The sequence below is a fragment of the Megalops cyprinoides genome, chromosome 21, assembly GCF_013368585.1.
Source record: "Megalops cyprinoides isolate fMegCyp1 chromosome 21, fMegCyp1.pri, whole genome shotgun sequence".
Lineage (NCBI taxonomy): Eukaryota > Metazoa > Chordata > Actinopteri > Elopiformes > Megalopidae > Megalops > Megalops cyprinoides.
In genome coordinates, this window is record NC_050603.1 from 10,242,390 (window position 1) to 10,255,652 (window position 13,263).

A 13,263-nucleotide genomic window follows, 5' to 3' on the forward strand; every position below is an offset into this window, starting at 1 on the left:
CTTTATTGCATAATCATGCAAAAAAAACAAAACAAACAAATATAACCTATTTAAGTCGCTCTGGATGAGAGCATCTGCTAAATGCTAATAATGTAATGTAATGCAAAGCGCAACAGTATTCTGCAGTATTCTGTGTTTTACAATGTTCTCTGGGTCGCCTTGGAAAAGAGCACAAGCCAAAATAATAACCATTCTCATCCCACTGAAGGGACAAATGACACTAACCTAGGCAGGCCTCTCTCAGCTTTTCAGACTGGGTAAGCTCCTTCATGGCTGGGAGAACAGGGGGAAGATGAGGAAATCATTAGTCTGAAGCTCCACTTGTAAGACACAAAGATAGCCAGTGTGGGCGGTGTTCGCGGGGGGCAGGACACTTAATAAGTCCTTTATTTCAGTCTAAAAATACTTATTAAACTGTTGGTGTAAAAGTATGCCATTGCCAAATTGCCGAGCTCTAAGCTGAGCTAAGCTTCAGTTTTAAAAAATTGGAATTGATTTTTAAACCCCCCCACCAAGTGATCCAGCTGACCCTCACAATACTGAAAGAACAGATCAACCCACAACTGAACATTTATGACATCATAGAATAATAATACAATGGCTGCATTGCTTCAAAAGCCAGACAAATTTTTAAAAGCCTTAAATATTGATCATAATGCTGCAAATTTGGCAAGAGTAGTAGATCTGAAAAGGCTTACTCTGGGCATATGGTGACATTTTCATATTCTCAAATACCTTCTTTGGTATATCAATCACCTACGTGCAAAGAGAGAAATCAATCACTGCGACATCACAGAGGAATCTGAACAAGAGTATATTCATCAATCAAACCCACACTGCGAGAACATGCATTCAAACTAAACATTCTAAAAATCAATTAAAGCTTTTTTCCCTTGTCATTTTCCAAATGCATGAATAATGTAATCAAGCTTTCTGCCCCCCAGTTTGTGCTGCTGTGCTTTTTACCACAGTAACTGAGCAGACACGTCCGTGACTTATGGGGTTCAAACGACCCAGGGGCCAGGAATTCTGTGCCGCAGGGCAGTCAAGTCACCTTGAGGACTCCAGTCCCCAGCTGCTTCTCCAGCACCTCTGCCTTTCTCTTCAGTCCTGGAACACTTTCCGGAGGGGGCAGCCAGCCAAACTGGAGCAGCTCAGGGTTGGTGTAGGTCTGCGGAAAATTCATACAAATACATGTACATATTTTTTTCTATCAATATGGTAATTCTTTCATTGGTTCGAAAAAGAACACTTGACTAATGGACCTTTGTCACCCACATTGTATCCAGAATAAAATAATGATAGTGTTCCCTGATAATATTTATCACTTTTAGATATACTCTTTCCATATACAATTATTAAATGTAAAAGGTCTAGAAGTACAATAATTTGTTTTTCGGCTCATAAATGAAATATGCTGTGGAAATGTAAAAAAGTAACCGGAAATCTTTCTTTATATTTAAAATGGCCAAGAAGGGGGGGCACTCACAAAGACGGAGAAATAGTGCTCTGTGGATGTCAGGTGAGAAAGCATGGTGCCACCCGGGCACTTCTCCTGACACACATGGCACAGGTAGAAGGTAGGGCCTGTCGTCTCCGTGCTGATGCACAACGACACCAGCTGAAGACCTGCAAGCGACAGAACTCGCTCAGCCCCAGCCTCACCCCAATCCACAGCACCACTTTCAATAGTGTCAACTGCTGAAAAATTGCATATGCTCGGCACTGTTGTGACATTATCATCAAGTAAAATTAATGGCATACAAAAATGAACTGATGCACACAATGTAAGAGTGGATAATGCAATTATCTCATCTGCAAACTCAGGAAGTTGACAGTGTTTCAAAAGCAAATTCTCATTCTGGGTATTTGAACACCAAGGAAAAATTGTTTCACTCAAAGCAGAGTGTCCACATGTTAAGGAAGGATGTGGACTACTTCCTGAGATAAGCATATACATTTATTGTATAACACTCACCGATGACTGGGTAACCCCTTTTCAGCTTGGATAGGTATTCCAGCACCACAAAATTTGGAAAGTGCACTGAAAACAAAATAGGGACAATTGACTCTGACATAATATCCAGTGCTATTGGCATACTCCTAATGACGATGCATGTCATGCTACACATATTAACATAACTTCTTAGCACAAAGATAAGCACATACACCCCGTGCATTGAATTTCCTCTGGCTGAAGTTATTACTCCTGTTAATAGTTGACTATGGTAATCTCTTCCTTCACCAAGGAACATGTATGCCACAATAACCATCATAATGAAGGTATAACAACAACCATAAGTGTTGGTAGCCTTGTGGTAACTTCTGAATATCTTTATTTAAAAGGCCACCTACAAAGCAAATGGCTCAAATATGCCAGACAGGCAGTATATTCATATTGATACTTAGGCAATGCTCTGCATACCTGAACCACAATATGGGGCTTCAGGGATGGAAGAGTAGAGGATGAAGAAGAGAGTCAGAGATCAGAAAAAGGAGAGACAAAATTATGATCAGTTTTACACTACACATGGTAAGATTAACACCAAGAGTCTGAAGTAATGCATAGGAGGGAGGCATACTCATAACACTTAAAGCTGGCAGGGCTGCAGTGTAGTACAGTGTAGAACAGGGCCTGTAACCCAGAGGTTGCTGGTTTACTCCTCAGTGGGAGACTGTGATAACTGGATAAGCAGTAGTGTAATGCGAAATGCATAATGTGTATGTAATGCAAAACAGTATGGATGTAATCACCCACCCACAACCTACCCCCTCCTTAACCCTTTTCCTGGGCTCTCCCTTGAACTATACACCAAGAATATGAAACTCATACCTGTCTGAAACAGCTCTGCCACTTGCTGTGGGCAAATCACAGGAATCACAACAAGAAAAAAGGCAGAAAAATCAAAGACTCAGAGAAACAGACTTCATTCAAATGTTATAAATCAGTGTCCTGAAATCTTTGTTTAATGACTCCATTATGCAGAAAGATGACAAAATGCAGGGAAATATGAATCTCATCTTTTTCAAAACACATCAAGTTATGCATCAATGATACTCGATAATGCTTGATGAAATCTGGACATAAGAGGAACCCTTGACAATTTAGACTTTAAAAAAAGTACCTGTTGGTGTCCATTCTTTCGTGAATGTTTTTTGTAGGCAGACATGCTATCAAATTTGAGGCCACAATCCTGAAGAAAGGAGATACTGATCAGAAATATGGGCAGTATATAGCTGGGTCCTAACTTTTGTTGGGATATGCAACAGTCCTGAAGCAAGGTCACAGCAGTGCAATAACCAGGCAAGGGGGCAAGAAGATCAAATAACTCTAAATGCAATGCAGTGAATGCCAGCTAGGACTTCAACATTATTAGCACAATAGTGGTTTTCATGGACTAAAGTGACAATGCTTAATATCCATCACATTTATTCAGATCTACTAACCCACAATTAAACTGCTTTATATTAACACAAGATTCCAGCCTTCTAGAAGGCTACAGGTTCAAACTCTGGATCAGGCACTGAGAGAGTACTTAACTATCCCCAAGTTACCAATTATTTCATTTTTATTAATTTAATTGGCAAACACTTAATAAAAACATATGTAGTGGTGCCATTTTACATATCCATATGACATGAAACATGCTCTTAGACAAAGGCATCAGCTCAGCAACTAAACAAAAGCAACAGCCAAGTCATCAGTGGTCTGTCCAAACCGTTTCTCCCGTCACCTCACCTGGCAAGAAAGCCTCTTTGGCCTCATGTTTCTTTACTGGTGCTCGCAGCAGTGTGTGAAGCTTCCTACGACTCTTGAAATGGATTCGGCACCACCTGCTTAAACGTTACAGTTCCCCCAGCACACGCGTACTGTGAAAGAACAGAAAAGTATACAGGAATCAAGATAAACGTAGAAGATATTTTGAACACTGCCTCTTGCATAAATAATGGTCTAAACGATCATCGTAGATTAAAGTAAAAGAATTTCTGTATTACACGATATTATTACGATATCGCGTTTTTAATGACAAACTATTAAAAACGTCTTTTTTCCTGTTCAGTACCGATATGTACGTCACTTATGTGGTAAACCCACAAGTGCACCACATTAGTTTGGTATGCTGACACAAAATGCCCACTGTTGGTGGAATACGCCTGTTCAATTATGGAGTATAATGGTACCGAGTACTGATGCAGGGGTACTGGTGTCAACAACTGTTTCAATTTTGCTAGTAGTAAGTATACAATTGCCAATTTTAATCACGTTTACTCTGTAACTGATATAGCTAACTAAAGTAATGCTGGTTGCTCTGTCCAAAAATCATGCATGCCCAAGAGGCATGTGGTTCGCTTGTGCAGCTAGTTAGGCATCTAATACAAACTGAATCCCCACCTTTATTTATCGTTTAATTTAGGCAAGTTATTTTGTGGTCTACAGTCTGCAGTATCTAGGCAAGCCAAGTTGTAACGTTAGCTAAGTTAGTCGCTTATGGGGTTTTTTATTATTGGTTTAACATTAAATGAAAAAAGCGCAGAATGTTTAGCTACTTACCAATGCCATGCGTTGTACCTTGTTGCAGTTAGGTCTGCGTTTATTGTTTGCTCGACATTTCAGCTGCTAGCTACAGCTAAATGTTTTAAAAGCAACTCCACTAGTTAGTTTATTCTTGACTTGTCAGGTAGCATCCAACAGCATGCCAATTTCACAATGCCTCATTTGAGTCTTGCAATTACGGACAAATATTCTTCAAGTGAACTGCGCCGTCATTCGAAATAAAGCGGTACAACACATACAACTCCCTAATGCGTCGCGCCACGCCGAAAGTTACCTCAGCGAACTCCCGCCAGTGTGAATGGGCTCACATTTTAAAGTATGCCAGCTTTTGAAAAAAATGCGCAGACCGGTGAAGTTGCTTAAAAATGGGCGTGTTTTGACTAGTTAATCACGTCACTCAGCTGCAAACACGAATCAGCTGGTTTTGCTTTTAGGACATACTGAGCAATCTATGATTGTTACCATTAAATTTATTTTTCCATTGTTTCTGTCATTTGAATCCGCAGTTCATGTTTTAGGCTACGGCAACGTATGTGTTCCTCCAAATTTAGTGGCTATTCCAAACGCAACACCAGTGCGTGCTGATGTGAAATAAGCGTAGCTACTTAATAATATACAGAAACCTTTAAAACTGATCGGTGAAATGTGGACGTAACACAGATACCTCTAACAATTTAGAATACCTGTTGATACTCAGAGTTATTTGTACGTTTTTGTAGGTTGACGCTCTTAGATTTGAAGCCACACGCAGAAAAGCGATGTCGATCACAAACATGAGCAGCTAGGTATATAATACAATAGCCGTAATCATATTTCCTTTCGACATGCAATAGTCCTTGAAGCACTTTCCTGTCTGGATGATATCTTTTACCAAGGGGATGTAGTAGGAAAAACTGTATTAGCTTAGCAACACTATGTATTAGCATGAGCTCACCGCCAAAAATTGTATTAAGTGCACCGTGCTGGCCTAGGGATTACTGTAGGCCAGGTGTAGGGGACTCAGAGAACTTGGGCCACTGCCAACTTAAAGTTTGGAAGGGTTCCACCTGTTTTAAAAAATATGGCATGGCTTAGCGTGAAGATAATGGAAGAAAAAGCCAGAGTGGCCTGAGACAAAATAAAGAATGGTTATGAGAGATACATAAATAATGGTGTAAAAGCTTGGTCAGACCGAAAAGGGGAAAGGAGGGAGGACTAAGAAAAGGGGGGCAAACAGGTAAGCCCCACAGTGGGAAGGGTTAGGAAAAAGGTATATAAGAAAAGGTAGTTGAGGGGTATCCTCAGACCTGGGTCTCAAGGGTGAATGTGACTGCTTTGATCCACGTGGACCAGCCCGGTTTACTGTATGTGATCTCTGATCTATATGCAATAAACCCATTTACATCAGACTTTGAGGTATAATTTGTGTTAATATTGGAGATTGTTATTTCTATATTTGATATAGTAAATTGAAGGCACAAGATCGGAAAGGAACCTCAGGCCTGACCGATAAAGGCGGGGAGTGGTGGAGGTACCACAGGGAACGTACAGAGCAAGGTTACAGCAGTGAAATAACCAGACAATAAAAGACACCCCTAGTGATTCAAAAAGAGAAAGGAACAGCCGGATGCATCACGGCCGCAAGATTGTGTGTCAACATAATTCGTGGAACACTATTATGCTTGTGTACGTGTATCTAAAGACAGAAGAATTTGGTCGCTAATACGTCGCAAACTTTTTTTTTCTTTTTCTTTTTTTTTTGAGAAATTGTATAGTCGGTAATTATAGTAAGATGTTACGATAATTATTTTGCCATCCTGTATTATGTAATAACACGTTTGAAATGAAAACACAGTCCCGAGCTCCAGAAACCCAAGTAAAAAAAAAAACTCCAACTTGGCCACCTTCTTTTAAAACATGCATCTGTCTGAGATCTGAAACGTTTTGTCATATAAAACTAATTCTTAATGTTTAAATTGTTGGGCTGAGAGAACGTCCAATGGATGTGTTAACGTTTTTGGCACACGATGGACTCTGACATTTCTAGTTGTATTGTAGTAGGAAAAACTGTATTAGCTTAGCAACACTATGTATTAGCATGAGCCCACCACCAAAATTGTATTAAGTGCACCGTGCTGGCCTAGGGATTACTGTAGGCCAGATGTAATGGACTCAGAGAACTTGGGCCACTGCCAAATTAAAGTTTGGTAAGCCCAAACTTACCTTACTTGGTAAGCAAACAGGTAAGCCCCACAGTGGGAAGGGTTAGGAAAAAGGTATATAAGAAAAGGTGGTTGAGGGGTGTCCTCAGACCTGGGTCTCAAGGGTGCATGGACTGCTTTGATCCATGTGGACCAGCCCGGTTTACTGTATGTGATCTTTGATCTATATGCAATAAACCTATTTACATCAGACTTTGAGGTATAATTTGTGTTAATATTGGAGATTGTTATTTCTATATTTAATATAGTAAATTGAAGGCAAAAGATCGGAAAGGACCCTCAGGCCTGACCGATAAAGGCGGGGAGTGGTGAAGCCACCACAGTATTTGTCCTGAATTTCACTCCTGAATTTCCTCCCCTGTCAGGCTTGTGTGTCATTCTCTGTGTTTTACATATAAAAATGAAAGCAGAACCTTGGATGTGCACCCCTGTGCAGGGAAGTGCTGTATTAAAAGGTTGTTTTCACGTTTATGTTTTTCCAGTCTCAGTGAATGGACTGAGACTCAGAAAGGTAATCCCAGAACAGGAAAGGAACACCCTAAACTGACCTGTACGTGCATGACTTATCCTGTATTAGGCCAAATGGTAATATAGAAACACTCAAGTATGTATCCTGTGCTATGTACCTGTCTGCTGTCGAGGCTAGGGTGTCACTACTGGCCTTGTGTATTGGTCTTGGTACTTGATTCTGAGCTATTCAGTACACACAAAGAGAATTGTTTTATCAATGTCTTAACAGAGTGTAGACAAAACCACACTTGGTCGAGTCTGTTTCAACACATTAAGGTCACTACATGCTTTTTAGAAGAGTCTTGCACTTACTTTTTTGCCAAATATTTACTCAATGAAGTTATAGCTTTGTTATAGCTACCAGCAGTGAAAACTGAAAACTGCCAATGTGATATATCTTATATAATATACATATTTCATGATCAGAGGGCTCATTGCAATCATATTCTGGCTGTAATTCATACATTGCATCTGTGAAATAGTACTGAAAATGGAAAGATATTTGTATTGTGAGAGCTGAGTGCCTTCTGTGTGACCATTTTGTACTCTTTGTTTTCACCTGCATGTATAAAAGTTATGTATAAAAGATGTTATTCTTCATAAAGCCCTCTGTGTACTCTGAAATGTTAAGGATGTTGTATCTTTCCTGAGTGGAGCAGATTATCTGCTTCACGGCCTTGACTGGTTTCTGTCCTGTATGGGTCTAAGGAAGCACACAGGCCATGCCGGTCAGTAATAGATATGGTTTCACCTGGCTCAGGTTTAAAAGAATGTATTTTAGGGAGTTTTTCATTTTTAATTAACTGCTAACCACAGAATATTTCAAAACACAATTATAACTTTTCTGCCTGGATACTTCCTAGAAATGATGTATGCACCTATTTGAGAATTGCACACCTTATCACTGCATAAAAATTTTGACATACACTACTGAAAGTTGGAATTGCTCAGACATCTCTATATCATATATAATATACATATTTCATGATCAGAGAGTTAATTGCAATCATATTCTGGCTGTAATTCATACATTGCATCTGTGAAATAGTACTGAAAATGGAAAGCTATTTGCACTGCGATAGCTGAGTGCCTTCTGTGTGACCATTTTGTACTCTTTGTTTCCACCTGCGTGTATAACAGTTATACACAAAGATGTTATTCTTCACAAAGCCCTCTGTGTACTCTGAAATGTTAAGGATGTTGTATCTTTCCTGAGCGGAGCAGATAATCTGCTTCACGGCCTTGACTGGTTTCTGTCCTGTGTAGGTCTGAGGAAGCACACAGGCCATGCCCGGTCAGCAATAGATATGGTTTCACCTGGCTCAGGTTTAAAAGAATGTATTTTAGGGAGTTTTTCATTTTTAATTAACTGCTAGCCACAGAATATTTCAAAACACAATTATAACTTTTCTGCCTGGATACTTCCTAGAAATTACGTATGCACCTGTTTGAGAGTTGCACGCCTTATCACCGCAAAAATTGTGACGTACACTACTGAAAGTTGGAATTGCTCAGACTTCTCTATGCAAGTTGCTGGATAACTTTCCCCCTCAATTGTCTCACTGCACTCTGACTCCGTTTCATCACTGAAGTTTCTTTCTAGAAGGTGAGATTCCACAACAGCATTTTACCACTATGCAGAGTATATGCTGTTATGTTAGTAGTCCCTTGTCAGATGCAAGTCCAAACCATCATCTGCATTTCTGTAAGAGGGACTGGATTCCTGAGTTACATGCGAACACATTCGTGAGGGTGAGTGTTGGTGAAAATGGCAAGCAACTCCAAAGATTATAGTATGGTCATTTATGACAATGACAAGGATGCAAACACCATAGCCATAGCTGAGCCACAGCTTATGCGGGATGTTATTGAAGATATTCCTGAATAGGACTTTCACATGAAAGAACATTGTTTAAGGTGTTACAAATGACAATATAATAAGCTACTTACAGAAAGGAGTTGATTTCTCTCCACTGCAGAATATCAATCTGTGTAGCTTTTTAAATGAATGAATTCATGCATTAGTTTTCAGCAGTTGTGTACACATGTAGAGACAAAGCAGGGCAACTCTAGCAGAAATTCAGACAAAGTCTTGGAAGACAGGGTTGAACAGTGTTGCCGTAAGAAAGCTGTATAGGACAGATAAATTGAAGAAATGTAATAGGGTTTGGCATAACTGTTTATTTTTTGCAAGGATAAGACATGTTTTAGACAGTAGCCTGTTGTAATCCATTGCATTTCACAGCTAGGGCAGGATACAAAAGGTGGAAAGGTCATGTTGGTGGAAAATGAGGCTCATAGTCTGTTCCATCACCCCACTCTCCTCTCCAACTCCCTGCACCGTAGTCTTCCTCCACAAATCTCACCCAGTACCAGCGGGGTGTCTGCACTTCCACTCACCTCACCAGCTCTCTTCACCTGAGTCTTACATCAAAACTCCTCCCATGCAAAACACCTAACACCAGAGAAATCCACACCTCGACTCACTCATCCAGCTCAAGGCTTCAGTTCATTCTGAGACTCTGACCCATCCCATCTGAACTGGAATGTTTCAAGTTCAACAAGCCATCGCCTCAGTGTGAGGAACAACATTCTCAATTGTAACTGGGAGAACAATTTGTCTGTAGACACCCACAGTAACCTGTGAAAGAATTAGCATCATGTCTGCAAATAAAAACATTAGATAAGCAGTGATTACAGTAGCTGGTGCAGGAGTAATTACTTTCACTAACACTTACAAAGCTCCTCCTTTAACTTTCTTTGTTTCACTAGAAACCTGTAATATATAATATAACATGAGTGCAAAGAGTAAAACAAACTATATGCACATTATAAAATAACTGAAAACTGCAGTTACGGCATGGTTATCAAATAGAATACTCTTCTGAACTTGCATACTTCAAATACTTTATAGTATTGATGAACTACGTGATAAATATGATTAACTGCTTGTGCGTCTTAACAATGAAAACCTGCTTATGCATCACATCTCTCCCAGTCAGTGCCACTCCTACCATTACCCCTCCATTTCATTAGGAATGTAGTGACACATTTATTTTCGTATGGAACAAAATTTGTTGAAATAACCAAAGCAGAGTTCAAAGGTCAAACGGAGGATCACTGCTGACAGAACCACTGCTGGTGCGGTCACTCTGGGTGCTCAGGTTCTGGAAGAGAGGCACTGGTTCACCACCTCCAGCAGCTGAGAGTTCTCCAAAGCAGCAGCCACTCTCTCTTTGTCTGCTAGCTGCTTATTCACTGCAGAAACACAAAGTGCAAATTTAGTGACATGCACCGTGCTACAAGGTCAAGTTCACTTGAAGTTCCACATGGGTTCATTTAAATTCAAACATCAAGGTAGCGGTTCGCCACGGGTGTGCAGGTAGTTAGAAGGCAATATATTAGAAGCAGAGCAGAGAAGTGACAATGGTTTGCACTTTTGCTCAAAGTTTCTTTGCCATCAATATAAGATTCTACTTGTGTAATGCTGGAATTATTTTTTTTTCCTCTTTTTAAAAACACATTCTCTTACTTGCAAAGCACTTAAGCAACCATCAATAGCAGAATGACAGTACCAAGGCATTTACATGTACACAGACAGAAGTGAGTAAGAACACAGCTACATACGCAAAGACTGTCTTCCCGTCAGTCTCCATTCTCACAACAATTCTTTAGTCTTGACAGTGGACTTGACTCTTGGAGTTTGTCAGTTTAAGCGTTAGAGGATACGAAGCTTCATACCCCATTAGAGCTCTAATTTACATAACTGAATTTAACAGTTATATAAGTTGAATTCGTTTTTGGTAGCAGCATGATTGTTTGGGCAAAAAACTGAGGGGGAGTTACCTGCATCCTCTGAGGCATGGGTACCGGGAGTTATATGCACATCAATCTAGACAGAGACAGATATTACCTTAATAAGACACTGAAATATTAATCTGAAAACAATCATACTGACAATCGTTGACAAAGTTTAATGTTTTTCACTGACCTTGAATCTGTCTGGTAGCGACCTCAGGAGTTTGACTTTTATGGAGAGACCAATCAGGGTAGCCATGCTACAATGAGGAATGGTGGGGGTGAACTCCACAGACACGGTACTTTCTGGATCATTAACCTGTTAAGAAGAACATTATCCTTCATCCCGCTAATATCCAAATGAAACACTCTGATACTGTCTTTGCTGTTTATCAAAGGGTAACGACAGACAATGATGTGTTTCAATCATATACACTGTAAGGACCAGTGAACAGTCATTACGTTCATTACCAACAGTAGCTAAACTTGTCATTAATGTGGGGAAGATAAAGAGACAGACACTCACGCGAACTCTCACTTGTTCGACCACATTTAGCTCTTCAAGGGACAGCGGATGCTCAGGGTCATTAATGGATCTGATGAGATGTACCCAGCAACAAATTAAGGACAAACAATCCCAACTAAAAACACCCCATTTTCAGCTGCGACACCCAGCATGTATAGTACATGTAGTTGCTAGCTACTTTGGTACAGCAGACAGCTACTGCAGAATGCTAACGGATATGCTTTGTAAACAAGGATATCGAAGATTTCCCTGTCATCAATGGGATCGGCAACGTTTTCATCCTCTTCTTCAGCTGTCAAACATCTTTCCCCCGAACGCTGAAAGATCAGGGGATTTGCGTTTTCTAAACGAGCTGCTCCCGACATCTGTAACTAAACTGACGTTAGCTGAAAGTTAGCTAGCAAGCTAGTTTACTGACAAACGTACGTTCAGGCCGACAAATACAACCTACTTCCGGACTTTGTACGGAAACTCAAAGGAGTCAAGAATAGTTGCGTTCACAGTCGTTCAGCCTACCTAAATATATTTCAAATGAGATAACTCTGTGACTGCAAGTGTGGAGCGCTATCAATCTTATCAAAGCAAACTGTTTTTAACATGAATGAAAATATGGAAAATGAAGTGTGCATGGCTCCATGAAAACCAAAATTAATATTACTATAGTAGTATTGTTCATTTGCATCAGTATTCATTAACAAAAACTATTTCTAATTTCAGGTGTATTAATGCTGGCAAAAGTCAGGGAAGAAAGGAAATGAAATTTCCTTTCATGAAATTACCTCTGCATTAAACTAGGCATAACTATGTAAGTATTTGGTTATTACGTAATCAGGCATTAGTTCCAACATAAAATGTACTGACTGGGGGTAGCTGCTGACGCCTAGCTGAAAAAGGGAGGCTAAATATGATTGTTTAGGTGGTAGTTCCTATCAGACTGGGAAATATTAGCATGTTGCTATACAAATGCCGTTAAATCCAGCAGGGGAAGTAAATTCAACATTTAAGCCATGTTAATAATATCTATATATATAATATAATATCAATAAAATCTACATCCCCTACCATTATAAGAAAAGGCACTACGACTGATAAGTAAATGTATTATGACTAGCAGAAGGGTGACCTATGAATAAACTGATATTTTGAACAGCGGAAGTGTAAGCAGGTGACCTTAGAATGATCTGATATTGTAAGAGGGTGACCTTAGACTGAACTGTACAAATGTGCAAACATCAGTGGAAGATGCTGGGCCATGGTGTATGTGTTGTATGCGAATCATTACATAAGAAGTAGTGTGAAAAGCTGAAACCCCAAGATGCCTCCCTTGTGCGGGATGGCATCTGCTTAACTGGCATACAAGTATGTGATCCAGACTTGATTAGATCATGTCCCTGGCCATTTGTGCAGAAACTAATAAGAGGAAGTTGAGCGTGACGCACCAGTTTCAATGTTAACAAGTGCTCTGTATATTCTGTCTGCCCTCTGTGCAGGACAGAACTGGCAAATACTATGTTTGTGTATGTGTTGGCTCTCTTCCAGAGCATGAGAATAAAGCTTTGCTCTTCTGAACCAGCATGAAGGCTCCACATGAGTTAATCTTCGACACGGGACAAATCATTTGATATTTTCAGAGTAAACTTCTGAAAATTGTTTGGTCTTTGAGAGCACTGTTT

General features: G+C 39.9%; 2 protein-coding genes across 2 annotated transcripts in view; both read right to left on the reverse strand.

The window, feature by feature from the left end:
• The window catches only part of LOC118769142, a 43,248-nt gene extending 39,482 nt beyond the window's left edge, over positions 1–3,766 (reverse strand). Inside the window, exons 1-7 of the mRNA XM_036516159.1 lie at positions 3,740–3,766; positions 2,834–2,858; positions 1,979–2,044; positions 1,490–1,629; positions 1,055–1,171; positions 699–756; positions 226–273 (exon numbers count right to left, since the gene is read on the reverse strand). Of these exons, the coding sequence (XP_036372052.1) occupies positions 226–273; positions 699–756; positions 1,055–1,171; positions 1,490–1,629; positions 1,979–2,044; positions 2,834–2,858; positions 3,740–3,766 (481 nt within the window). The remainder of the gene's footprint in view (positions 1–225; positions 274–698; positions 757–1,054; positions 1,172–1,489; positions 1,630–1,978; positions 2,045–2,833; positions 2,859–3,739) is intronic.
• Positions 3,767–9,435: 5,669 nt separating this feature from the next.
• Positions 9,436–12,026, reverse strand: ciao2b (cytosolic iron-sulfur assembly component 2B). Its single transcript, XM_036515892.1, has 5 exons — positions 11,829–12,026; positions 11,591–11,670; positions 11,258–11,383; positions 11,113–11,158; positions 9,436–10,524 (listed from the first exon to the last, which is right to left on the reverse strand). The coding sequence occupies exons 1-5, from the start codon at positions 11,953–11,955 to the stop codon at positions 10,427–10,429; spliced, it is 477 nt and encodes a 158-aa protein (XP_036371785.1). The 5' UTR covers positions 11,956–12,026; the 3' UTR covers positions 9,436–10,426.
• Between the last annotated feature and the right edge of the window lie 1,237 nt (positions 12,027–13,263).